Source organism: Danio aesculapii, chromosome 13 (assembly GCF_903798145.1).
Source record: "Danio aesculapii chromosome 13, fDanAes4.1, whole genome shotgun sequence".
NCBI classification, from domain to species: domain Eukaryota; kingdom Metazoa; phylum Chordata; class Actinopteri; order Cypriniformes; family Danionidae; genus Danio; species Danio aesculapii.
In genome coordinates this window covers 25493403-25519492 of record NC_079447.1, presented here as the reverse complement: position 1 = coordinate 25519492, position 26090 = coordinate 25493403, and the positions used below count along the sequence as shown (strand labels likewise).

General features: G+C 34.8%; 1 protein-coding gene and 1 pseudogene across 1 annotated transcript in view; both read right to left on the bottom strand.

The window, feature by feature from the left end:
* kcnq5a (potassium voltage-gated channel, KQT-like subfamily, member 5a) overlaps window positions 1-1469 on the bottom strand; it is a 227154-nt gene extending 225685 nt beyond the window's left edge. The window contains exons 1-2 of the mRNA XM_056471458.1: window positions 1356-1469; window positions 858-1277 (exon numbers count right to left, since the gene is read on the bottom strand). Coding sequence (XP_056327433.1) covers window positions 858-1192 — 335 coding nt within the window. The 5' untranslated portion in view covers window positions 1193-1277; window positions 1356-1469. The remainder of the gene's footprint in view (window positions 1-857; window positions 1278-1355) is intronic.
* Window positions 1470-10764: 9295 nt separating this feature from the next.
* LOC130239307 (regulating synaptic membrane exocytosis protein 1-like) overlaps window positions 10765-26090 on the bottom strand; it is a 137219-nt pseudogene continuing 121893 nt past the window's right edge.

Sequence of the window (26090 nt, the reverse complement as noted above, 5' to 3'; positions counted from 1 at the left end):
TCTTTCTTCAATCTGACTGGATTCTGAAGAGCAAAAACTCCTGTGGGCTTTGGCGCCGAGGCAAAGGGACATAACGCGCATGCGCTCAAAATAAACATAATTTCTTCTAATAGACTTTAATTAATTAATTTAGATTGGTTCAAAACACATATAATTCACTTAAAACCAATTAAAAAATATTTATTAAAATCAACAACTAAATTAAATTGTTTAAAATTAACAAAATTGAATTATGTTTAATTTAATAGAGGCCTAAATCATTTTTTTCAGTGTATCCGAGCATAAACCTTATGTGGGATACAAGCATTTCCTTTATATTGGGGTCATGTAAAGAACGTCTATTCCAAGGAGCTTAGAGAAAATCTCAGAAAAGCCATAATAATACATTTTCCATAAATATTAATAGCAAATACACACCATAATGCAAACCCTCTGAGATCTCACTGGTGTTTTAAAATGACAAACGGCCAAGTTTGGCTAAAGGCCTTTAAATCAGCAATCATATTTAATTTACTATGCCTACAAAAACCTGCATTATTTGACACCATCATTTATTTAAAGTTGTAAATAATATGTAATCAAACATGAGTTGCTGGAGAGAATCATCATGTAAGATTGCATCAGCATTTAATACAACCCAACTCGTAAACGGTAAAATACTGACATGTGAATACTCCTCCATAAATCAAAAGACTTCAAAAATAATAATAATAATGTAAGCATTTTAAACACAGTTAAGACAAGCAAAGTGTTTGAATGCCATTGACAGCGTATAGAATAACTTTAAGTAACAGGTGAACTCCAGCTTTGAACATTCATGGCGTTATGAATAAAAGAGTAAAGATATTTTTACTTACACAAAGGCATGGTAAACGAATGCCCAGGCTCGCGGTCGCTCCAGGACATTGTAGAGGTAGTTCTGGAGCTTCCTGTAGCGCGCGTTTCTCCGGCCGCTCTGCGCGCTGTATGCAAGCGGCTTCCCCAGCAGGCTGAGCCGGGCGCCCTGATTTCTCCTCTGGTTCTCCGAGCCTCCTGCACCTGTTGTACCCGGCGCCGACAGCAGACTGTCGGCATTCCTGGTCGCGTTGTTCATCGTCCCACGACCGGCTTCAACATCTTTCATGCCATAGTGCTGCGAGGTCTTCATCCAGAGACCAGCACCGCCCTCATCCCCGCTGTGGTTGCGGGGCATCGCATCACCAGCGCTGGCTGGAAACGCGCGTCTGGCACCAGCGGTGCGCACATATAAAGAGGCTGTACACGAGATTCACAGTTCCCTGTGTAAAAACATTGAGTGTTTTATTGTTCTTCTCTTTTCTATAGCATTATATGTAAATACAGAATCACCTACTGACAAGTGCAGGCATCAAGCTCATTTGCAGATCAGCTATGAAAGCTTTGGTAAAGTTATGACCCCTCAGATGACTCAAGCAATCTGCACCCGCCGCCGTGAGATTGGAGTTTTGAAGGAGCGTCACCATCTCAGTGAAGATTTAGCGAGGGGAGGGCATCACCCGACATTAAACTCCATCTCTCTCTCTCTCTCTCTCTCTCTCTCTCTCTCTCTCTCTCTCTGTGTGTGTGTGTGTGTGTGCGCGCGCGCTACTGTAAACCATACTGTAAACCTGTCAAGATAATTTAACACTAAGACACCCTTAATTCGAAAAAATAGCTTTATGAAGTGTTCGTTTAAACCAGAATATTCTAAAGTGTGAGACTGTCAGCATAAATTAATTTACTATCCCTTTCAAACAGCTGTCGAACTGTTGAGCTCTAAATAAAAGACCAAAATAGAAAAAGTTTCATGATATAATTGCTGCAAACAGTCTACAATTGCTAATAGTATTTCAAAAATAAGACTACAATTCTCCAGTGAAAAGCACGATGTGTGCTAGGCTATTGTTTAGCTTGTATTTCCGAAATTATATGATATTTTCTAAACAATAGGCCTAATATATAATATTATTGCCTATGATAATAAAATTGAAATAATAGTATTTACTAGGCCTAAATAAAAAGTATCCTTGTTAAATCACTTCAGAGGTTCAAGGGGGTCAACCAACCCCATCATTTGCATCATAACAGATTTTTTTCTCACCTAAATAGCTGATTATAATAGAGAATAATTATATTTTTGACAATTATATAGAAAAAGAAAAACTAATTTAGTCATTTAATGGGAGAAATAATAGTAAATCGCGATTATGATTAGTAAAAAAAACATTCTTAAATGCTGTCATCAACATTCGCTTATCTGCACGTGCATTTGCTGAGGTACTCGAAATAAAACATTGCATTCATGTTTGTAAAGACAGATGTGACAATCTCCTCCACAAAAATGTAGAGACAAACTTAATTAAGGCTGTAGGATTTCTGTCATTACTGATACAAATTTTTAGCCGACTGTAGCACCGCAGATTGTCGACTTTAGTGTTTGAATTATTAACAGCTCTACTTACTGTGGCTGCAGAACAGATTCGCCTCAAAAGACACGTTAAAGAAACACCAAACAACAAGAAATGAGCGCATATCTGAGTCTTTCTGGGTTCCTAAACGGGCTGAATTGAAATCGCTTCAGCCTGAAGCACAAATCCACAGGGAGTCACTGCCAGACAAACCACGTGGTCCGAAAAGAAATAAAACACAAACGCGCGCGCGGTACGAGTTGAATTAACAGGTGAACCTGTGTTTCAGAAGTGTTTGATAACTTTACACACTTTGTTTACAAATATTTTACCTGACTGTACGTGACTTTGCTTAAAACTGCATTGCATAATGTACTAAGTCATTTAGAGGGAAGCATGGATGCACATTGGTACTCTTCCACATGTGTAGCTCTAAGTTGGCAATTATGTTGACATTAAAAGAATTATTTGTCCTGCCGATATAAGCAATAAACAGGCAAGGTAAAGTTTAAAAGAAAAAAATTGTTACAAAGAAAAAAATAGGTATAGGCCAACATGCCATAAAGAGATTAGCAGCACAGTCTCTCTCTCTCTCTCTCTCTCTGTGTTTGTGTGTGTGTTTGAAAAAGTGAGATGCCAAACGCAGCTGTGCAGCTCTTCACTGACCGTCTATGTGTAAATTAGGGAATTTGTCCAGGATTACATTATCACTGAAACCTTACATTGCAGTGTTATCATTTAATGTTAACACTTCACAAATTGCATCCTTGCAAGCGAATGTCTTACTACTGTATGTGATCATCATAGCATCTAAAGGACAGATAAGTATAATGAATCCACAGCAAATAACAGATGGTAATATCAGGCATTGACACACTATATAGAAAATGTCATGCATCAGCCAGTTTAAATGTTAAAAAAAGGTCTATGCTTAAAAAGCTGGTTTACATGCATGAGTAATTAGGTATATTTTAGCTTTTAACTGCTTTGAAATGAATTTCTACATAATGTGCAAACTGAGTGGATTTTAAAACAACTCGTACTAAGAATAGATTTATATAAAGCATAATTATGCCATATGGGCTTTTCTTACAGCTGTGCAAAAGCTGTTCAGGCTTTCATTAAGAAAACTGCCAAGAGAGTAACAGAAAGGCAAATAAACAAGCCTAATGAACAACAATACCTTGTGTTTACAAAACAAATATTATCATTGTTTCATTGAGTTTACCTGCAAGCTCAGACCTGAGATTTTATCAAATCAATGCATTATAAATTATTAACAAAGCCAATTTATAATATAATATTGTAAGCAAATCTCAAATTCACTGATGTATGAAAGAGCAGCAGAAATAAAGTAGAAATTATGATGGACAATACATTTTTATCATTATGTAGGCTAATTGTTTTGCTGGTAAGGGTATGTTTTCTGCTACCACTTTTCACACATTATGATGACCATAAAATGCATTTGGTTATGTTTCTGATGACATAATTGTTTCCTATACTGTGGCTTGTTCTCATGCACAGGTAACAACAACACCCTCTAGTGGTGTGAGTCTGTTAATACAGACCTGGAAATCACAACAAAACCCCAACTACAATATTGTGGTTCCCTATAACCTAAAGTAAATATGATCGAGCTTTCGTTAGGGCTGCCTTCGTTTAATATTATATAATCGTACTGATTTAGCTTGGTTTGAGAATATATACTCAATTTAGTAAATGGTAAGTTCTCCGCGTTATCTATCAATCTAAACCACATTTCTGCACAACGTGAGGATATGGCAAGGGCAGCGAGAACTCAGACAAGCTCTTCTAAAAACCCAGTCATAAAAAAGGCCATGAGGATTATATGGTCATCGGGATCAAGGCAAAAAGAAATGAGTAACGAGTCTTAAAATATTAGCAATTGATTCATTTGAAAAATGGAGCGCAAGATATGCTTTTTACATATTTGTAAGACTGGCCATAAATCAGGCCCCGTTTAAAAATTGTTTGAAATCTTTTCACGGCACTGGTTTCATTTCCCAGGGAATCTGAAACCAGACGAGAACAGACACTTTCCATTAACAACAGCTGACTGGCAAAGCAACAGCTCTGAGTTTATGAATGTACTGGGCCTGTTTCACGGCTGATTCACCTGCAAAGGACCACCGAAAACAGTTCAGTATTCAGTGGCCTATATACTACATCTTTTCTAACTTTTTAATGGTTAATTTTAATTGTTCTGTCCAAGTAATTATTCAAAACGTCATTTGATGAAACGATGACTCGCAGTTCTGTCAAACCAAGATTCAGTTGTGACTGATTCAGTGAGTTCATTCGTTACCGAGACAGCTGATTTGTTTATTGACCATACTTTTCCGAACTAAAGGAAAGTCTTACTTGCCACGTTGTATGTTTGCTGTTCAACAGAAAAAAAGATGATCTACTTACCATTATTTTTACTTCGGACACAACCAAGTGTGCCTATATATAGTCATTCAGCTGTTTCTATCTCCACCGTATTCCTACGCCCCATGATACCTTGCGGTAATTGTGAGTAACTTCCGCTAAACTGTGAAGTGAAGTGTACTACTGGGTAGTTGTACAATAGGGTGGCATCCATTTGAGTATTAAAGCAATTTAAGAGAATTACAAGTCAGTTCAGCCAACCACAAAAACCAAAAAATGAGTCTTTCCAGAATGATTAAATATTGAGTTAGGGTGGCACAGTGGGTAGCACAATCGCCTCACAAAAAAAGTAGCTGGTTCGAGCCTCGGCTGGGTCAGTTGGCATTTCTGTGTGAAGTTTGCATATTCTCCTCGTGTTCCCCAACAGTCCAAGACATGCGCTAGGTTAATTGAAATAGTTAAATTGGCTGTAGTGTATGTGTGTGGGTGTTTCCCAGTGTTGGGTTGTGGCTAGAAGGGCATGCGCTGCCCTGTCTGTAGTGGTGGATTGGAGATGCTTAGAAGCATTGGACTGCAAAATGTTTGTTGTGTGTCCAAATACTCACAATTCCAGTCTTGGTCACTTGTTTTGCATCGATATTACCTGTTTTTGGCCCAAGTGTTCTAGTTGAATTAGGACACAACTTACAGTGTTAGTCTATTTGGATAGAGTGAGGTCTTGTTTTTGTTATTTTAAAATTTTACTACACAACATGGTAATGCAATGGAACAATTGCTAACATGGCTGAATTTCTGGTATTTATTTTCATGCTGTAAAGTTTAATTATATGAATAATAAAAGGAATAATGAATTCAGACAAAGATTTAATGTACATTAAATATATGTTTATATATATATATATATATATATATATATATATATATATATATATATATATATATATATATATATATGTATATATATGTATATATATATATATATATATATAATCAATGGTGGCTCAGTGGTTAGCACTGTCACCTCACAGAAAGAAGGTCGCTGGTTCAAGTCCCAGCTGGGTAGGGGTGGGTTGTGTTGTGTTTTACAGAATGATTTTCAATTTAAAAAAGAGAGATGTTTTAACAAAGTACAAATATATTACAGATATCTTCTGTAATATCTGAAGCTGAATCAAAGAAAAATAATGCATTTTACTATATTCTTAAAATTTGGTGAGCCTGATTTTATATGACACGCTGGACTAAAATAGGTTTGGTCTTGAACACACCTGGGCTCCATCTGCTGACATTCTTCGCCCTTTCTGACTATTAACAGGAAACAAAAAGTTTTAAGTTGATTGTAGTGTTGTCATGTTTTGTTTCTATTTTATGCATTTTGATAATTCTTGAGAAATGCATCGAGGGCTGAAAAAGGATAATTTTTTGGAAACAATACTTTTATCTGAAACTACAAAATATTTTACATTCAAATCTATTGTATAAACATCCACAAATTTGGCAACCAAAGCAAAAATGGCAAACAATTGACTGATTATCAAAACCACTTTTGGGAGGTTTGTGCTGCTATTTGAAGATCCATATGACCAGGGGTCTTTTTGTCAGTGTTTTTACAGTACATGAAACTTCAAACACTTTTCTGTATTCAAAACATCGTTGTTTTAAAACATATACCTTTAGGTTAGGCAACTTTATTTTTCCCAAAGTTAGATTTGGTTTGCTGTCAAGAGTCCTCATTTCATAACAGTGCCACAAAAAAAAAACACATAGTGACAACAACAAATGAACATAAAGACATAAAACATAAACATACAAAACACTGTTTAACAAAAATAAATAAAACAATAAAGAATAAATAAAGAATCTCTTTAAATTCTGATTGGCTAGTGACACCCCAGTCAGCTTACTAGATCTCATTTACTGTGTTTTTATTCCTTACAGAATTGTTCTCAAACCATGACACCAAAGTAAAAGATCTAATTCAAGAAAAGTATGAAAAATAAAATCATCATGTGTTTTTGGAAACGGTTTAACTTTCTCGAATAGAATAGTCACTGGTGCCCCTTTTTACACACCACTTCACAATTCTTATCAAAGAAGAGTTTAGAGTCAATAATTGTGCCAAGGTATTTGTATGAGCTTTAGTAGTATGTCCTCATTTTGCTTAGATTACCACAAGATTTTTGTACATTTTTAACAATATTGACACATTGTAATTCTAAAAAAGCTTACATAAATTATGAAATATTATAATTATCAGTATATTTAATTTATTGAATATAATTTAAATTGCATATCATTTATTATTATATATTGTGTTTGAAAGTCTCATTTCCCAGATAGCAAAATTCATGGGCTCAAATCTGGCCCACATACCACAAGGAATGATGGCACTTGGGCGGTATGCTCCTGGATGCTCCAGATCTGGGCCACAATTAAACTATAGCAATGCCACATATCAGCCAGAACTCAACCAAATGAACCAGAACTAATCCTATTTTATTCACAGTTTGCTTTTATTTTGGCCCAGATCCAACCCACAAAGCCAGAGTTTACTATGCCGAATATTTGCCAAAAGTGACCCACATATGTTTTAAGATAATTGGGCCACATTTGTCATGACACATCTGAACCACTTTAGGCTCACAGCCACATTAGCCAGAGCTTACTGTGCTGAAAATTTGCCAAAATTGGCCCACATATGTCTTAAGATAACTGGGCCACATTTGTCATGACACATCTGAACCACTTTAGGCTCACAGCCACATTAGCCAGAGCTTACTGTGCTGAAAATTTGCCGAAAGTGGCCCACATATGTTTTATAATAACTGGGCCACATTTGCACCTACACATGTGAGCCACTTTGGGTTTAGACCCAGATTACCCTTAAATAACTATGCCACATTTTTGTCAACTGTGGCCCACATTTGTCCTTTGTCATTTGGTCCAAATTTACCATTTTCTATGGGCCACATTAGGTTCACATTCAGATTACATTTTGCCATAAGTGCCAAATCTTTGCCTTAAATGGCCCATATATGAATTGGAATCTTTGGCCCTCTTTTTCCATTTTACAGGTGAGCCACTTCAGACTCACGCTCATTTTGTGGTCGAAATACCACCAGTACCACATAACTGCCATAAGAAGCCCACATTTGTATGTGGGTTCAGTCATTTGATGAAGCACAACAGCAAATTCCCTGTCTTACCTTGCATTTTCTGTTGATTATCTGATTCATGAAGAATGGTGTTTATTTAAAGTTTTGTTTATTTAAGCATCTGTCATTTTTTTATCTACAGCACTTTAAATACACTTGTGTGAAGTGCGGTATATATAACCTTCATTACACCGTTAAACATCATCACCTGTTTTTGATTTCAGCTTAAAATGATTCGGTTTATGGAAAAAGCAGCAATATTTTGTTACAGTCCAACTAACTGTGCAATAACGTCATAATTTCCTGACATGCTGCTGCTCGATTTGATTTTCATTGGAGAAGCATCTGTATATTATTATTCCATAATAGCAATTTTGGTTCCTGTTTTGTGTTGTTGATCTGTGCACCAGCATTACTATAGCAGCAGCGAGTGAACGCTAAATAAAACAAGCCCAAATCTGTCACTGATAATGTTTAAAGCATAACTGAAAAGTAATTTAGTGCGAGACTATCTCTAGGAAAACAGCTGCTATTTCTTTAAGGCCATGTTTCTACTCGACTTCAGAGTGGCTACTTTTATAGCTCACCTAAACAGACACTGACATTAAATTACAATTAGCTAGATAATTCAATTATGCATTAGACTCTGAACAGCTGCTCGCTGGTTACATAAACACACAACATTGTCTATTGTCGCATTTCCAGAAATCTGAAGCACTGAAGAAGTATTTTTAGCAGTATTAAAGATGTGACCTTGAACAACTTTTAAAGAACTAAACAAATCCAAGTAAACCTTAACCTCAAGGAAATGAATAGTGTAATGCTATTTGTCTCCACGTGGTGGAGGGATTGGTTTACCCTTTATTACAATTGGATTGGAGGACAAGACACAGCTGTATAGATCTCTTTTTGGTTTGCGGGCATTGACAAGTTCTAAAAATAATTTTAAATGTAATTCCTAAATGAAATGTAAAAATTTAAAAAGGTAATATACAAAAATTAAGAAAAAAACTTGTGTCACTGATTTGGAAATAATAAAGTAAATATTATCTAAAAATAAAAATGACCACAAAAAAAATATATATATATACATATAAAAAATATATATTTAAAAAAAAAAAAAAAAAAAAATATATATATATATATATATATATATATATATATATATATATATATATATATATATATATATATATATATATATATATATATATATACACTTTAAACAGTTTTATTTTAAGAGGACACAAGACATGTCCTCAAAATAAATAACAACAACATTGTAATTTCTGTCATCATGTCACTTTACAAATTTGTGTCCTCATGAATCAATTAAGCACATACCCTCAACAAACCCCCCCACCCCCAACAATATATACACACACATACGATATCACATGAGTAGCAGTGCACTATGGCTGTACATCCGGCACTGGTGGGAGACGTGTGTTGGCACGAGGCTGCAGGCCGAGTGCCTCGGTGTCCCATCAGTGACAATATACAGCCATATCGCACGGCTATGAGTGTGATATTGCGCTTATACAACAGTTTGATGGCATATTTGTGTATATATAAAAAAGAAAATTAAACATGGAGAGTCTAAAAACCATTACGAGGAACTACTTTCTTCCGCTGACATCAAAACAGCAGAACCTGTTGCTACTTAACCAACATTACTTAAGAGCTAGTATTTGAATCATTCTCTAGCATAATGTCTAAAGTGATGACAAAACAGGTCATTTTTGCTCACATTATAAGATTATAAGGCTGAACAGCATGAAATGCCATTAGTCTACAGAGATTTCCCAGTATTTCTCTGTTGCAATCGGGATATCACAATAATGAACCCCAAAAAAGCGCAAACATTACCAGATTACTGTTGTGTTTGCTATGAGAAAAAAACGCTAAACACATGCAGGCATTTCTTCTTTCTTTCTTTTTACTGAATTAGTCTGCAGTAACAAAAACAGGAGACTCAGTAAAAACAAACAGATGCCCAACCAAAAAGTAACTCAGGGTCATACAAAGAGTGGCCAACACAAAATAGTCCTATCTCACACTCAATACACTACAATTATATGATATAAATACAGCACTACAACATACAAGAGAGATCCGACTTAGAATGTCACTTACCTGTTTTATGATGTTTTGATCAGCTGTAAATAATGAGTTTTTCTCCTCTGAGGACTTATTATGCAGTCTCTGTCGCCAACTTGTGGATGGACAAAGTCAACTATCTTTGCTCTGCTCAATGACAGGCTGATGGAGATTTATATAAATATTTAAAATATACACTGTCCTTATATATAAACTGCAGGGTTGCAATCTAAACAACTACATTCTTACCTGAAAAGGCCTCAAAAGTACATTACGTTGTCCAACAGCTGCAACATTTGTCAAACTGTATTGAGTTTATTGATCTGCTGTCACTCAATGTAGGCAGCGTAATACACAAGAGTGAAGACGCTGTATGAGTTCTGATCTTGCAGAATATCGCACAGCTATAAGCCAATCAGTTTAGAAAACCAGACAGAACTTTTGTGTGTGTGTGTGTGTGTGTGTGTGTATATATATATATATATATATATATATATATATATATATATATATATATATATATATATATATATATATATATATATATATATATATATATATACATGCAGTTAAAGTCAGAATTATTAGCCCGCATTTGAATTCTTTTTTAAATATTTCACAAACGTTAAATATTTATGACTTCAACTGTGTATATATCATCTTTTTTTCAAGAACATATTAAAAACAAATGCCACACACCAATTCTTCCACACAGTCTTTTATTTGTAAATAATAAAAATGAACTCTTGATTATAAAACATACACATTATCTGAGCCACATCCGCTGTACAAACAAGAAATGTTGCAGTGAATACTTTCAATTTTGTTTCAGTGGAACACATGAACTGTAAACAATCAGTATCCTTGAATAATACTGACAAAGTAAATAAGTCTGCCGTAAGCAGGCATAGAAAGTAAACTTCTCATTTGAAACGAGGATTCGTGAGCGTTTATGACAAAGCAACCGGTCGGTAGAGGTCCAAATTTCTCTCGTGGGGATTTGGGCATCACTAAAATAAAACTTTTGAGGTGTCCCTTCTTCCGCTCAGCAGAACCAAGAGACAGAGCACTAGATGGGGCCGCTTTGTAAATATAAGTAAACCTCTTTGCAGACTCATATTTACAATATATGCATGTACGTAAGTGATGTTTACTTGATACACTCTGTTTCAATATCGACATTTCTCTAAGTCATTGTGATTTTATACTCCATATACAGATAGCTCTAGATATATATTTTTTATTTTTTATACAGGTTATCTACCTTAGTTTTAGGCCCACGGTAGTACACACTACAGTGAACACCAACATCTTCAAGAAAACAGGGCCTTGTGTTTGCTCGGTTCTACAGTACAGCACTTATTTATCCATCCAGGGTTTCAAAGGAAAAGAAAAGAAAGGAATTAGAAAAATTCTTATAGACATTCAGCCCCAAAATAAGGCCTGTGTGTATGGCTGAACCTGGCCAGATGCCCACACATGGAATGAATGGCTTCGTTTTTATTTGATAATCTATTTATATCAAGTACAAGCAAACTGTACAAGTACATGCAACATACAAGCTGGCCTACAGTTTTGTGGAACTAACACACACTTATTGTAGTCTCTTTTTTTTCTCATCTGTCTTGTTTTACAAAATGTGCATGCAACTTGGAACAGTTCCCGATTCATGCTGTTCCCCTTGTTGGCGTCGTGTGGTCTTTAGCGGAGACCACGTCTCACTGTCACATTCAAAATGCTCAGGGGGAGTTTTATAATAAACTAAATCCATGACAAACAGCTAAAAATAGGAAGCTTACAATTTTGGCCTCTTGTTCTCTGTCATATATATATATATATTATTTATTTTATTTATTTTTTACTTTCATCAATCTCCTTTTCTTTTTATTATCTTTTTTGTTCAAAAATCAAGCATTGTGCTTGCGTTAAAATAATGTAAACTCTAGTCGGGTAGAAATTCTAATATCGGTATGTACAGGTCCTTTACCAAACGGAATAGAATTCAAAATGCTAAAGATGCGATCTGTGATGTTAGTGAACCGAAATGATAGTGGCAGCTTCTTACACTCCCGGTGAATCAAATACAAGTGTTTTTGTGTCTTCCGTGAAGCTCGAATGACACAACGTCAGAAAACATGAAGCATGTTTTCACATTCTACAAAGTGTGCCTATTTACCAAATCAACAGTAATGTGAAAAGGCAAAGCAGTCGCTGGTGACTGCTGTAAACAGACTTAAAAGGTTCTCAGGCGCCCCTGCTTTCGCAAACACACACTCATTCATTCGTCCGCACACAAACACACTCACACACACACACAATCTGAGTTGGTGCCAAACACGGCGGGGCTCGGGACGCAGCATCCGTGATGCAGAGAGGAGACTCTCTGAGAAGACTAAATCTCCACCTTAAACCCTCGAGCTTCCTGTAAGTGCAATATTATTCGAGGAGGGGCAGTGCTGTCCTCTCGCTCTGAGAAAACCCACACTCTGACTGACCACAGCGATCTAGGCTACGGGGCACCACTTCCTCCTGTCCTGTTCCTCTCCGTTGATTTGGGTCAAATCAGCAACGAAACATGCAGTAAAGGAGCAGAGTGGATCAAAGGAAATCTCTACAACCCAAAGATCAAAAGTAAAAGAGAGAAGTGATTGTCAGGCTTCAGCAAAGCTTTGATCGTGGTTCTGTCCGTCTGCCGCTCCGGTTCTGATTGTTGTTGCGTCGGGTCTCTTGGTCCACTGGGGTCGCCGTGGTTTTGAGTTGTAGTTTTTTTTTTTGGTGGCGAGCTCCTGTCTGTTCACTAGGACCTGGTGCCCGGCGGCCCTGAAAAGTCCAGTGATGTTTGGGAAGCGCGACGGGTGAGTGGAGCTAATGTCGGGTCGACTAATGATGATGGGGGGAACAGTTTGTACCAGCCAATCACTGTGCTAGAAAGATCCAACTCATCTAGAAGAATCTGTGCAACTCCCATGAAGCATTTGTGGTCCATGCGGCCGTAATCTCCCCAGACTATTACCTGAAGATACAGTCAGCAGTCAAAATATGTACACACACATTACATTAAACACTAAGGTTACCTAGGGAAGCCAATCATCTATCGATGATCAATCAATTGTTGAAAATCCTTTAAATTGATACATTTTTAATAATCTTGTAGCTTGTCAGAAAGTACAAATATGACTCCCATGTCATAATGTAAAGTACATGATAATTTTTGTTGGTTATGATAGTTGCTGTGCCAGATTTTGCAATTTGTCTAGTTCAAATCTTGATGATGACCAAATATGCCAGACTACATGTTGTGATCAATCACCTCTGACTATCTAAGTGATGTAGGGTATGTGGGTTCTTGATGACAGAATGCACAATTGTTTTGAGTGTCATTTGTGTACAGGTATGCTGTCATGCCAGTTCAGTTCATGTGTCACTGAAGCTTCGATTTTTTAAATTGTAAATATATCTGTATGATTTGTTGTTCATTTAAACAGTCAGTCATATCAATTTGTGGAAATTTACATGCCTAGTTTAACTTTACATCTTTGTCAAAATTGAGTTAGTCACATATTTGTGGTGTGAGCATTAATGGTTTTCTTGCTAGTTTTATGTTCTTAAAATGTCTTCCATTTTACAGTATTTACAGTTTAAGGTCAAACAGTCAAATTGACTACAACAATGATTACTGTTTTAGCCACATTTAATTGCATTGAATTTTACTTTCTCATGCTTTGTAACAAATTTAATGTTTTAGAACAAATATATAAAATATTACAAATATAACACTTATTAAAAGTAACTTGCAAACTTTTTTTTGAAAACGATTGCTTTAAGTAAGATTTTGCAAGACCGAACCTTCTATTTCCAGACTGTAAGCGATTATGTTTGTTTGTTTTTTCAAATTAGAATATTCTATTTGCACTTGACAAGTTCCAAAAATCTTTGAGAGAATTTTGATAAAACATTTAAAATAGATTAAGGATTTCAGCCATTTTCATTATGATGATCATGAAATATCATATCATTTCTGCTATATGGATTTTTAATCTTTAAAGGTCAATATCCCAAAACCTCTAAACACTTCAAAAAAACTCTAAAGTGGTGAAATGGTGGAATTTGGAGGTAAATATCAGAAATAAATGATTGAAATGTGTTTCCTACCTGGAGAACTTTACCCTGCGGACTTTCCTCAAACAGCAGCGATTGCTGATACAAAGGATCAAGCGTTTTCCGTGCAATCTTGGTTTTCTTTTGGCTTTGCACGCTCCATTCTCCAGCAAATAGACCTTGACATAGGGAGCTTTGAAGAAAGATTTAAAGCACAAAAATGACCATTCAGACACATCCAACTAGCATAATGTATAGTACTAAAAACATTTCTATTAGCTGTTTGTTTCATAACAAAAAACTAAATCACAATAATACTGCAATCAACATCAATTAATATGATTACAATATTATTAAAATTAAATATTTTCCTTTTTTCTACTTTATTCTGGTTTAATATGTTTCTGTCTGTAATGATTTCTAGTTTGCTGGTCAGTAAATGTTTTTTGTATTATTATAGAATTCTTACTGTCTCTTTAGATCAATATAATGTATCCGATTGCTAAATAAATTTATTCATTTTCTTCAAAATACTCTTGAACATGTAATAATGTTATACATGAGAAAAAAAAAGAAATGTTAGTAACTAGTTTAATGTGAGCACACACTCACCCGGCAGCGATTTGGAACCTGGTTTAGGTGTAAGACCACGGGCCCTGATAACCTCCACCTCAAGCTGCCCTTTCTTATCCATCAGTCCAATCTGAACATCTCCTACAAAAACAATTAATTGCAAAGCAAAACAAATCAAAAAGTAAATAAAAACAACACACAACAATACAAAACAAAAATCAAAATTCAAATAAAATCAAATAAAAAGGTAAAAAAGGAAACAAAGCAGTCAAAAAAACACAAGGCAAAACAAAAAAGGTGTTTTAACTCCATAATGGCTTTAACATTTTATCAAAGTTTTTCCCTCAACACAATCTAAAAAATCTTATACTAATTAATATTTTAGCATTTTTAACTTACCCATAGCAGGTGTGGCAAGAGTTTGTCTACCCACCAACTGAGCAGGACCAAGACCATCTAGGAAGTCACTGAACTGGCTGTCTGCCCCTAACCTCATCCCTGAGAAGATCAGACTGACACACAAACACACATACATCGTTATCAGAACAGGTAGACTGTTAAAAGAAGCCATTTAAATACAAGTTCTCACACACCAAGCCTATTGTCAGCTGTCAACCTGAATCACTGATTATCAATTGTTGTAGTGCTGTCTTAACTGTTTCCACCATTTGAACCCAACCAGGGACTTTTTGGAACTAAACATTGATTGAACATGCTCAGTTTAGCAAACAAGAATAAAACTAAAAGTGACGAAAGCAACAAATGGTTGCTAAACCAAAAATAAATAAGTATGATTGAAGTTTGAAATATAATAATCATAATAATAACCCAATAGCTCGTTGTTATTCTTTATTAGTTTTTAAGCCCCGGATTGTATATTTATTTGAATAAGCAAATATAAAAATGTATTAATTAAACAAATAAATAACTTTTTTATTAAAATGAGACAAATACACCTTGTTTTGAGTTTATTACAAAAACACTTTAACCAAAAATGACCCAATGGAATCTATACTTTTTTCTTTTTTATACTTTTAAAATAAAATAAAAACCTGCTGAATAAATAAAACAATTTAAATAGATAAACAAAAAAATATAAATATGATCAAACTTTTAACAACAATAATCATAATAATAACCCCAACAGCTCTGTGTTATTCTTTATGAGGGCCATTCTACCAGAAACGTACATTTTCAATTTGAAAAAAGTGACAGGGCCTGACCTTTAAGCTTTTCCTCCTCAAAAAAACCCCATACAAAAACAAGGATAAAATCATACAATTCAATGATAGAATGCATCCATGATCACTGTCAGCTTCTCCTTTATCAAATGATGTCACTTGATGTCGCAAATGATGTCCTTCCTCTGAGTCATAGAATAATGCAAATGTGACAAGACTGACAGAAACATGGGAACAATTTTAAAATAGTATTTATTTGTAGAATTTATTTATAATTTCATGTTTTTAATCAATTGATGCAAATAATGACAACTTAAACTTGATATTTCTCAAGTATTTTTTTCTAAATAACAGTTTTTAGCATAACAAAACTATTAAAGCTGTAGGTTGAATTGGGCTGTGGACAAGGACAACGTCAGGGTTTGTAAATTTGTAGCGTTTTTAATAAAGAAAAACAATCTGAGAACCAAATGAATGACATATTTCTTTACCGAACAACGCACAGAAATCAATCCTGTCCATTTTAGAAAATTTTGGGATTAAATACTTTTTATTCACTGTATTGATGTTTTTATTTCAAGGACAGATAATGCAAGACTCTGATAGAATGTCCCTTGTATTAAAAGTTGTTAAATACATAAGGTAACAAATAAAAAAAAGAATACAACTATTTAACAAACAAATAGCACATTAACACATGATTACAGCTTTACTTTTGTTTGGTTAACATTACTCATTCAATATAATGTAACACATCTGATAGTATCCCAACAGCATCCACATTAGTGATAACAAATATGTTTACACGAATACAGATAGTATGAAATTCGACCTATCAAATGCAAAATGTCACAAAAAACTGAAAAGCACTGCATGTTTTGTCATCAAAGAAACAAAATAAGTAGTCCATCTTAACATCCGTCTTTAAAATAAGTATTCTATAGGCAACAAAATTGTCTTTTACTCTGTAAATAACTAAACAATGCAAATTAATCTGCAAAAGCAAAAAGTGTTATTAAATGCTATTAAAATGAATGAATGTTACAATATCTGGCCCATGATCTAATTAACCCCTACTGTCATTTTCAGAATAAAAACAAGCATCCAACGGTCAGTTCATGACATTTACTATTGAAAAATGTGCCAACAACCTGCATATAGAGTGTAAAGCTACAGAAATCTCTTCAAGAAGCAGTCTTCCGCTGTGTACGGTATGTAAACCCTGTCCTGCGTGAAGGCCCCTCTTAATACACTCAATATTTCCTTTGAGACCAGCGCAATTTCCATGACCTAACTCCTGCAGGAATGTCTGAGGGATGTGCCAGCCCGTGTCGTGCTACCATATGAACAGCCTTATACGATTTCAGACTATTTAAAACACGTTTGCATGAAATAAGCCTTAAATCACGGAGTCCCTGCTCATTCTGCTGTGTTACTCTCCGGTCAACCGTCTGACCGAAGCCGCAAAGGGAAGCAGGTCTGCTGCATTTTGCACAGTTTTGGACCCAGCCGAGGCCCCATTCTCCACAGATGATGGATATTTTAATTATTATTGGGGAGTACGGCTTGCCATCTGGCTCCAAACATGGAGCTCAGAATGTAGTGGACACAGAGTTAGCTCTGTAAATCAGACTGTTCTCTATTAGCTTATCCTTATGGTTTTTCCAAATAAATCTAGATGAGAGAAGCTCATGTGTATGTGACACACGGCCTGTTGAAAGTCCACTAATGTGTGAGTGATGGCTTTGCAGCCAATGCATAAAACACCACAAATGGGACTGTTTTAATGGAGTGTGAGGTGGGGAGGAGGTCAGCATTGGGAAAGGTGAATTTAGGGCTGATGTATGCTTTAACTGTACGCTAAATACAGTTATACTGTATACTGTGTGCAATACTGTATGCGACTAAACACTTAGGGTCAGAATTTGAAAATGTTTCTTACAGTATGTATATAAGGCTGTTTTATTTGGTATTATTCAAAATAATATAATGAATGATATAAATGAATTATAATAATTGACAATGTTTTATTTTAATAAAATATTTTCCTTTGGTGAAAAGTCAGAATTTTCAAATACTTAGGGCTCTATTTTATCGGTCTAGGTGCAAAGTCTGTGGAGCAGGGCGCAAAAGCATTAAGGGCGTGTCTGAATCCACTTTTGCTATTTTAAGGACAAGAAAGTACGCTCTGCGCCGTGGCACATTGTCTAACAGGGTTGGGCTTATTCTCTTAATGGGTTATGGGTGTGATTTGAGAACAAACCAATCAGAGTCTTATCTCCCATTCTCTTTAAGAGTCAGTTGCGTTGCTCCATGGTGCATTTGCTATTTACATGGCGGACTTTGTAAGTGGAAAAACTGAACACTTCGAAACAGTTAAGAAAACAGTTAAACAGAGCATCTGCAGCAAGAGGATAATGAGCCTCCTCCATTCGGCCTTTACTTTCACTTTCTCTCTTTCGTGGATAAGAAAACGGTGTTGTATGCTCTCCACTGAAGACAGGCATTATACATAAATCTTTGCACTTAACAAATGAAATTAATTGTTTCAAAACTATTTCTAAAATCAGTTGTAATTTCCATCAAATTAATAAATGAACAATAATAATTAAGGGGGGGAAAAAAAAAACATATGGTCCAAAACCATACAGATGGACAAATCTAAGCTTGTTTTTAATGAAACAAATATAAATATGCATATATTGAATAATACTACTAATAAGAATAACATTATACAAAAGCAAGTTGTCGTGAATAAACTGAAAAAAAAAACCCGCGGTGATGAAGGCATGGGGGTACTGGTTTTTATATTTATGTAATAATTTGTAATATTTTAATCCTTTACTTCTTTTTCATTTGTAAAGATATTCCTGTATTGCTCGACATTCTTCGTGTTTTAAGCAATGTGGAAGCGAGGCGCACAACTGACACGCTCTGAGCTGGACTTTAGACCTGCTTTCAGCTGGTCTATTGGGCAGTCTATTTTAGTTCCTCAAAATAGCAACAAGCCAACAATACGCCTCAACACACCTCTTTTCCAGACCAGAACACCCATAAATCTATGAAGTGGCGCAAATGGATTTGCCATTTAAACAACGTGGCGGAAAACGGCTAAATTAGGGTTGCGTTGGTCTTTAACTAGCAGCACATCGTGGAAACAAAAAATTGAATTGAATTGAATTAAAATTACATTTCAAAAAAGCATTTGTGTTGTTATTAATGCTGAAAGTAGTTGTTATCTTTAATATTTTTTTCGTGATTCATTCATTAGTGGAAAGTTATAAACAACAGCTTTTTATAAACATTCTATAACATCAATGGTATTTTTATATGTTTCTATTTTTAGATGTGTTTCCCAAAACCAGTAAGATTGCAAATTTCATCACAAACATAGTTTGATACATTCCAGAATCTATTATTTAAATGAACATTTGCAATCTGTGCCACACATTTGTGTGATTGGAACTAAACCTATTGAGCTAAAGTTCCAGACTGAGTTCTAGTCTGAGTTATTCCCTCTATGAGCTATCGCCTAATTGACTATTGTGATCTCTTATAGTGCACTTCAAAAACATTTATGGCATTTTGAACTCAACCATGGCTGTTATCTTCCAAAGCCTGTAAAAACTAAATACTATATTTACAGCATACTATATAAAGTAATGGTTTTATTTATCTTTAAAAAGTAGGCCTCTCCGTGCTGTATTTATGTATCACTTCTGTAGTGTTTTGAGTATAATGTCTTCAAAACTAAAACTTAAAAGTAATTAAAACAAAAAACATTACACTTTGATAAAATGTATTTCTGAAATCAAATGTGTGTGTATGTGTGTGTGTGTGTGTGTGTGTGTGTGTGTCTATTAGGCTTTTACTAAACATTCAAATGTATGTTTCACTAGGTAGTTAATTTCCCGAACAATGCATAGTAGTGTCCCGTATAGTAGTGTTACATAACAATATACTGTGATGCAGCAGTTCCTGAATTCCAAAATACATTCCAGACTGAAAACTATTATTCCTGATTAATTTGCAATTTTGCCCAGTACCACCCCAGCAAGCATTTTTTGTTTTTAAAAGATGTCAATAGACGTCTAAACATAGTCGTCGGGGCTAAAACAAGGCTTAACTTGGGCTGTCAGTGAAAATCTAATAGATATCTAGGAATAGGCCAAAACTAGACTAGTCATCAAATAAACAGAAATGAATGACTACACATATAAAGTCTGTCTAATCTGTCTATTTGACGAGTAGTCTATTTTTGGCCTATTCTTAGATATCTATTAGATTTTCACTGACAGCCCATGTTTAGCCTTGTTTTAGCCAAGCTGTATACGTTTATAGACGTCTATTTAACACAAAATTGTTTGCTGGGACATCTCATAAAAGTGGCTAACAGCACTGAGTAATGCAGGTTACTTATAGGCAAGTATAAGTAACATGCCTAGATATACTGACATGTAGGAAAAGCAAAAGGCGGACAGATAGATGAGCAAAATGACTGTGATGCACTGTATAGTTAATGTATAAGGTAAGTGCGTTTCCACTGCTCTTGATACTGACTTGCCCTCAGAGCTGTAGCTGTTCATGCTGCCATCAGTGGACTCTCGGCTGGCCTGTCGGGCCATGACATTTCGGGGATACTCCACGGCCATTCCTGTCTCCTGACTCCGCTGAATCTGACTGGATCCCTTTGCTTTCTTGTTGGCTGCTTCTGTGGATGTGAGAAAAAAAAAACACACTTTAAAACACAAAGTCGTAAAGGAAGACTGATTAATGTGGCGCAGTAGGTAGCACAATCGCCTTACAGCAAGAAAGTCGCTGGTTTGAGCCACGGCTGGGCCAGTTGGCATTTCTGTGTGGAGTTTGCATGTTCTCCCCGTGTTTATGTGGGTTTCTTCCAGGTGCTCCGGTTTCCCCCACAGTCCAAAGACATGTGGTATAGGTGAATTGGGGAGGCTAAATTGTCCGTAGAGTATGTGTGTAAATGAGTGTGTATGGATGTTTCCCAGTGATAGGTTGCAGCTGGAATGGCATCCGCTACATAAAACATGTGCTGGATAAGTTGGCGGTTTATTCCGCTGTGGCGACCCCAGACCCCAAAAAAGGACTAAGCCGAAAAGAAAATGATTGAATGAATGACAAAGATTTGGAACACTCCACTGTAAAAAAAAAATCTAATGTTACAAGTTTCCTACAGATAAACAGTTGAGTTAGATCATTTTTGAATCTATAACATCAATGGTATTTTTATATGTTTCTATTTTTAGATGTGTTTCCCAAAACCAGCCGATTTATTTTTCATCTATTCAGCCGATTTATTTTTCTTGTAGGTTCACTTTTAGCTTAGCTTAGCATAATTAATTGAATCATATTAGACCATTAGCATTTCATTCCAAAAAAATGTTTCCTATTTAAAGCTCAAGTCTTCCGTAGTTGCATAGTGTAATAAGACTGACAAAAAGGACATTTTACAGAACTACGCTGTAAAATTATGTGTAAATAAGCCGTTTTCTTTATTTGTGATTGTATTTTTATTTTTCTGCGTTTATGTATGCTTTTGAATTGCATTATGAGCTGTTGATCTTTCTTCCAACAACATTTAACCTTAAAAACTTTTAAAAAATTGACTTTTATTAACATTTTTAATACTTTAAAGTGATGTATTACCTGGGTTGGTGTTGTATAGCATGGTACAAAAACCTTGCAATAAACTGCCAGTACATTTTCTGTTGTTTTACATATTTATTTCTCAATATATTATTTTATTTCAAACTGCTAAAATGTCATTTTGTTAAATTTTAGAGTTGCACTTTCAACTTTAAAGTCGACAGGGATCAAGGTCCCATAATGCAATTCACAACCGTAGATAAAAAGAAAACACGTGAATCACAAAATACGGAAAATTTTAATTAACAGATTGCTGTTACAGTGTATACTCTCATTCTATCGTAATGATCCAGAAACTCTGCTGTCGTACCCTGCCTGCATCAGGTGGAATGCTATTACGCAGTGCATGAGAATCAGTGATTTCAGATGGAGACATGAGAGACCCACTGTTGCGTTCAATCATGTAACACAACAGATAACTGTCCTTATAAATATAATTGTTTATTAAATGCATAATCTAAACGTTACGTATCAGACAGTTTAATGAAAAATAAGCAGATTGCATAATGCTCCGTGCAAAATGATCACTGCAAACTAAGCTGAGGAGGTGTTTATTTTTTATGTTTATAGTTTATATAAAATGAAGTTAAGTAATGCAAATATATATTTTCAATGTAAAAACACAATTCACAGGGAAATCTGTCAACAGGAATTCTCAGACAATCTAGGAATTTGGGGCCTTGCTTTTATTTCAAGCTGTTCACACATTGTCAGTTAAAAAGCTGTTCAAGAGGAAAAAATGTAAGCGGTTTTATTTCTGTGTGTGTGTGTCCAGGTGTTAAAGTATGTGTGCTATTATTGCAGCAGTCAGTCAGGAGGAAATATTGCAGGCAAAGACTGTGCTCTTCACCCCTGGTGAGTGCAACATCTCCTGCTGGACGTCATGGGGCACCATCCTGACTATTTATGGCCTTTTGATGGATTACAGATCCTCTGAAAATGTCAAGCACTGAGGTGGCGCACAGAGCCGCTGTCAGGCCAGTTGTTTGAGTAAAAAATGTTGCAGGGAGATTTATATCTCCACTCATCTTATTCACTTTCATCAAACCATCATCAGTGGTTTATTTTGACAACATTTTCAGACAAAAAGCCAGGGGTTCTCAAAAACAACATGACTCTGAGATTATTTGGGCCAACTGAAAAATCACTAATCTACTGTGTAAGACACATTAAGAGCAGTTAAACATGAAATGTCCTGTGGCAAAGATTGCATTCAAATAGAACTGAATTTGGGTTGTTATTGCGATATATAATCATATTGTATAATTAAATTAATTATATGAACACCGGTTTAATATTATGAAGCTTTTATGGAGCAAGGACGCATTAAAAGTGGCAGTAAAACTACACAGTTACAAACAATGTCTTTGTTTCTTTCATTCTTATGTTTCTCATGTTCAACAAAAAATTCAGAGAAAAGCTTTGTTTTTCACAAAAATAGAAAACAATAATTGTTTTCTTTTATATTCTCAAGTGCAGAAAGTAAAATAAATTAACAAATTTGACAAAAAAAATCTGTATTTCAGCTATTTATATACAGTTAAAGTTAATAAACCCCCTTTACATTTTTTTTATATATTTCCCAAATTATGTTTAACAGAGCAAGGAAATTTTCACAGTATGTCTGATAATATTTTTTTCTTCTGGAGAAAGTCTTATTTGTTTTATATCAGCAAGAATAAAAGCAGTTTTTAATTTTTAAAAAACATTTTAAGGGCAATATTAGTAGCTCCTTTAAGCTATATATTTTTTGATAGACTATAGAACAAACCATCGTTATACAATAACTTGCATAATTACCCTAACCTGCTTAGTTAACCTAATTACCTAGTTAAGCCTTTTAATGTCACTTTAAGCTGTATAGAAGTGTCTTGAAAAATATCTAGTAAAATATTATTTACTGTCATCATGGGAAAGATAAAATGAATCAGTTATTAGAAATTAGTTATTAAAACTATTATGTTTAGGAATGTTGAAAAAAAAATCTTGTCTTTGTTAAACAGAAATTGGGGAAAAAAATAAAACAGGGGGGGGGGGGCTAATAATTCTGACTTATAAAAGCTGGAAACCTGTAACCAATTTACTTCCATAGTATTTATTTTTTGAACTCAATAGCTACACGTTTTTAGCCTTCTTCAAAATCTATTCTTTGGTGTTCAACAGAAGAAAGAAACTTATAAAGGAACCACTTAAGGACAAGAAATTTGTAATTAAATGTTCATTTTTAGATGAACTAACCCTTTACTTTTAATATATACAATGACAAAAATGTATTAGCATGCGCATAAATTACCATGTCACACAATTAGCAAATGCCTTCTTAATCCACAATACCTAAATTGTTAATGTATTCATGTGGTGTTTTATAAGGTATTTTTAGTTCTGGCTGTGGTTGTGAATGGATGCGGCGGCCAGAGCGTGGAACAGCTGTTACAGAACAGCGGAGCTCTTTAAAATGCTGATTTATCGCATCTTTGCAACTCTTTCTGATTTATCATCCGATGGGCCTTTTAAGATATTATCCAGGTGCTTGGCAGTAAGCGGTGCCAAAAAAACTTCTTTTGCCATCCTTTTTGAATTTGTTTCTTTTTTCAGCAATCCATTTATTAAACTATAAACCGACGGTGCTTAAAATATGAGATTTTAGAGGATATCAGATCCAACTTCAAAGGCATTTATCTACATTACATCTGATAAGAATTCGGGTTTGATCTGCACCTGACAGGGTGAACGTCTGCCAGTGTTAACATGCTGCCATTCATACTTTCAGTCACACTTTAACGGAGACTGAAGACAAATAATGCTTTAAGGGGTGAAACAAGGTAGAGAGAGACCTGATACGCAGATCCACAAGACAAGAGTGACCCAAAGAAACCATAGAGACAGACAGCAGACAGATAAGACAACAAATTAAAGCAGAAAGACTGAGTAAAAGACATCCAGCGATCTTTGAAAATGGACTGAAATGCTTGAGATCAAGAAACCGTCGTTCTAACATGCTAGTCACAATTTTGGGGATTTTTTAATGGCCTTTGGTTGTAATGAGACTAATATCATTACTATTGAACAACTTCTCAGTGGTAGTAAAGATATAGAGGTTATTTTTCTGGCTGTCATGACTGCTGGTTTATGGTTTGTTTCGTTTTTTCACCAGCAGAGGGCGCTTTAAGATACACAAATAGAGAATAAGGAAGGTACTGTAGCTGTGTCATGAATATTTCTTTGGTTTTTATATTTGTAACAATTTTAGAATTCATAACAGTTATATTTATAACTCAAGGCTAACATGCCTCTGTGTTAGGAAATAATGGGAGTTTATCAGACTGTAAAAAGAACAACGAATGTTACTGGAGCAAAGTCATCTTCAAAGGCCCTGTTTAGTATGTCAAACAGCAAGCAGCCTGATTAAGATTGAAATACATTTGCATTTATTGGGAACAATAAGTACAATAGTAAGGGGGCTCATTTATACAGTATGTAATGTATGTACAATTAAATGTGATAAAATTTGTAGTTATTAACTAAAAATACTAATGCCAACTGAAGAGCATGCGTTTTTTGGACTTTGTACCAGTTACTGAAACAATTCAACTGTCTTTAATTAAAATGTACAGATCAATACAGAATGATGTTCAATATGCATTAATATTAAATGCACACAAGAACATTACATCAAGGAGCATAGATTTAGTTGATTCACTTGTATACAAACAGGGCTGGCCAGTATTTATGATACATGCATTTCAAATACGTATTTATATTTAAAACAGTATTTTGTAATTTTTTTGTGATAGGGTTAATGGAAACGGCTTAATATTTTGTATCAAAATACTTTAGTGTCTTGTATTTTTTTTTTTAAATACTTTAAAATACTTTGTGAGAAGTCTACATGGTGACATCATATAGATGCATCCTCTGATTGGTGCTTTGGACATTATTAACTCTTCCATTTAAAGAATAACTGAAACAAATATAAAATCATTGGAGAAAGAGCATTTTGTTCAAATAAAAGTACTTTTGGTTGGAATGCTGATGGCAAATGTTTGTCTTTAAAACAGGCAACATAAAAAAAAAAGTCCTACAGAGGCAGTTCCTACAATACTTCTTTGGCTGTTTGGCAGTAGTTGAATAGCAGGTATAGTTGCAATGTATAGTAAATGAAGAGGAAAGATGTATCCCTAAAAATGTCAGTGACACAACATATGAAACACATATTTAATAACCTCCTAAAAACTGACAGGTTACACAGTAGGAACAGTATATAATAAATCAGAGTTTCAGGAAGGTTTTTAGAAATCATGTTTTTATAGTATTGAAGAGTCAGTTTAACGGTAAAGTATTTTGTAATATTTTTAAAATGCTAAAATATTGTATTTTATTTTGATACATTTTGTAACTGCTGTATTTTGTAGTTTGTTTTTATATACATAAACTTAAGGTATTTTGTATTTTATTTTAAAATACATTTCCATGTACAGTTGAAGTCAGAATTATTAGCTGTTTATTTTTTTCCCCAA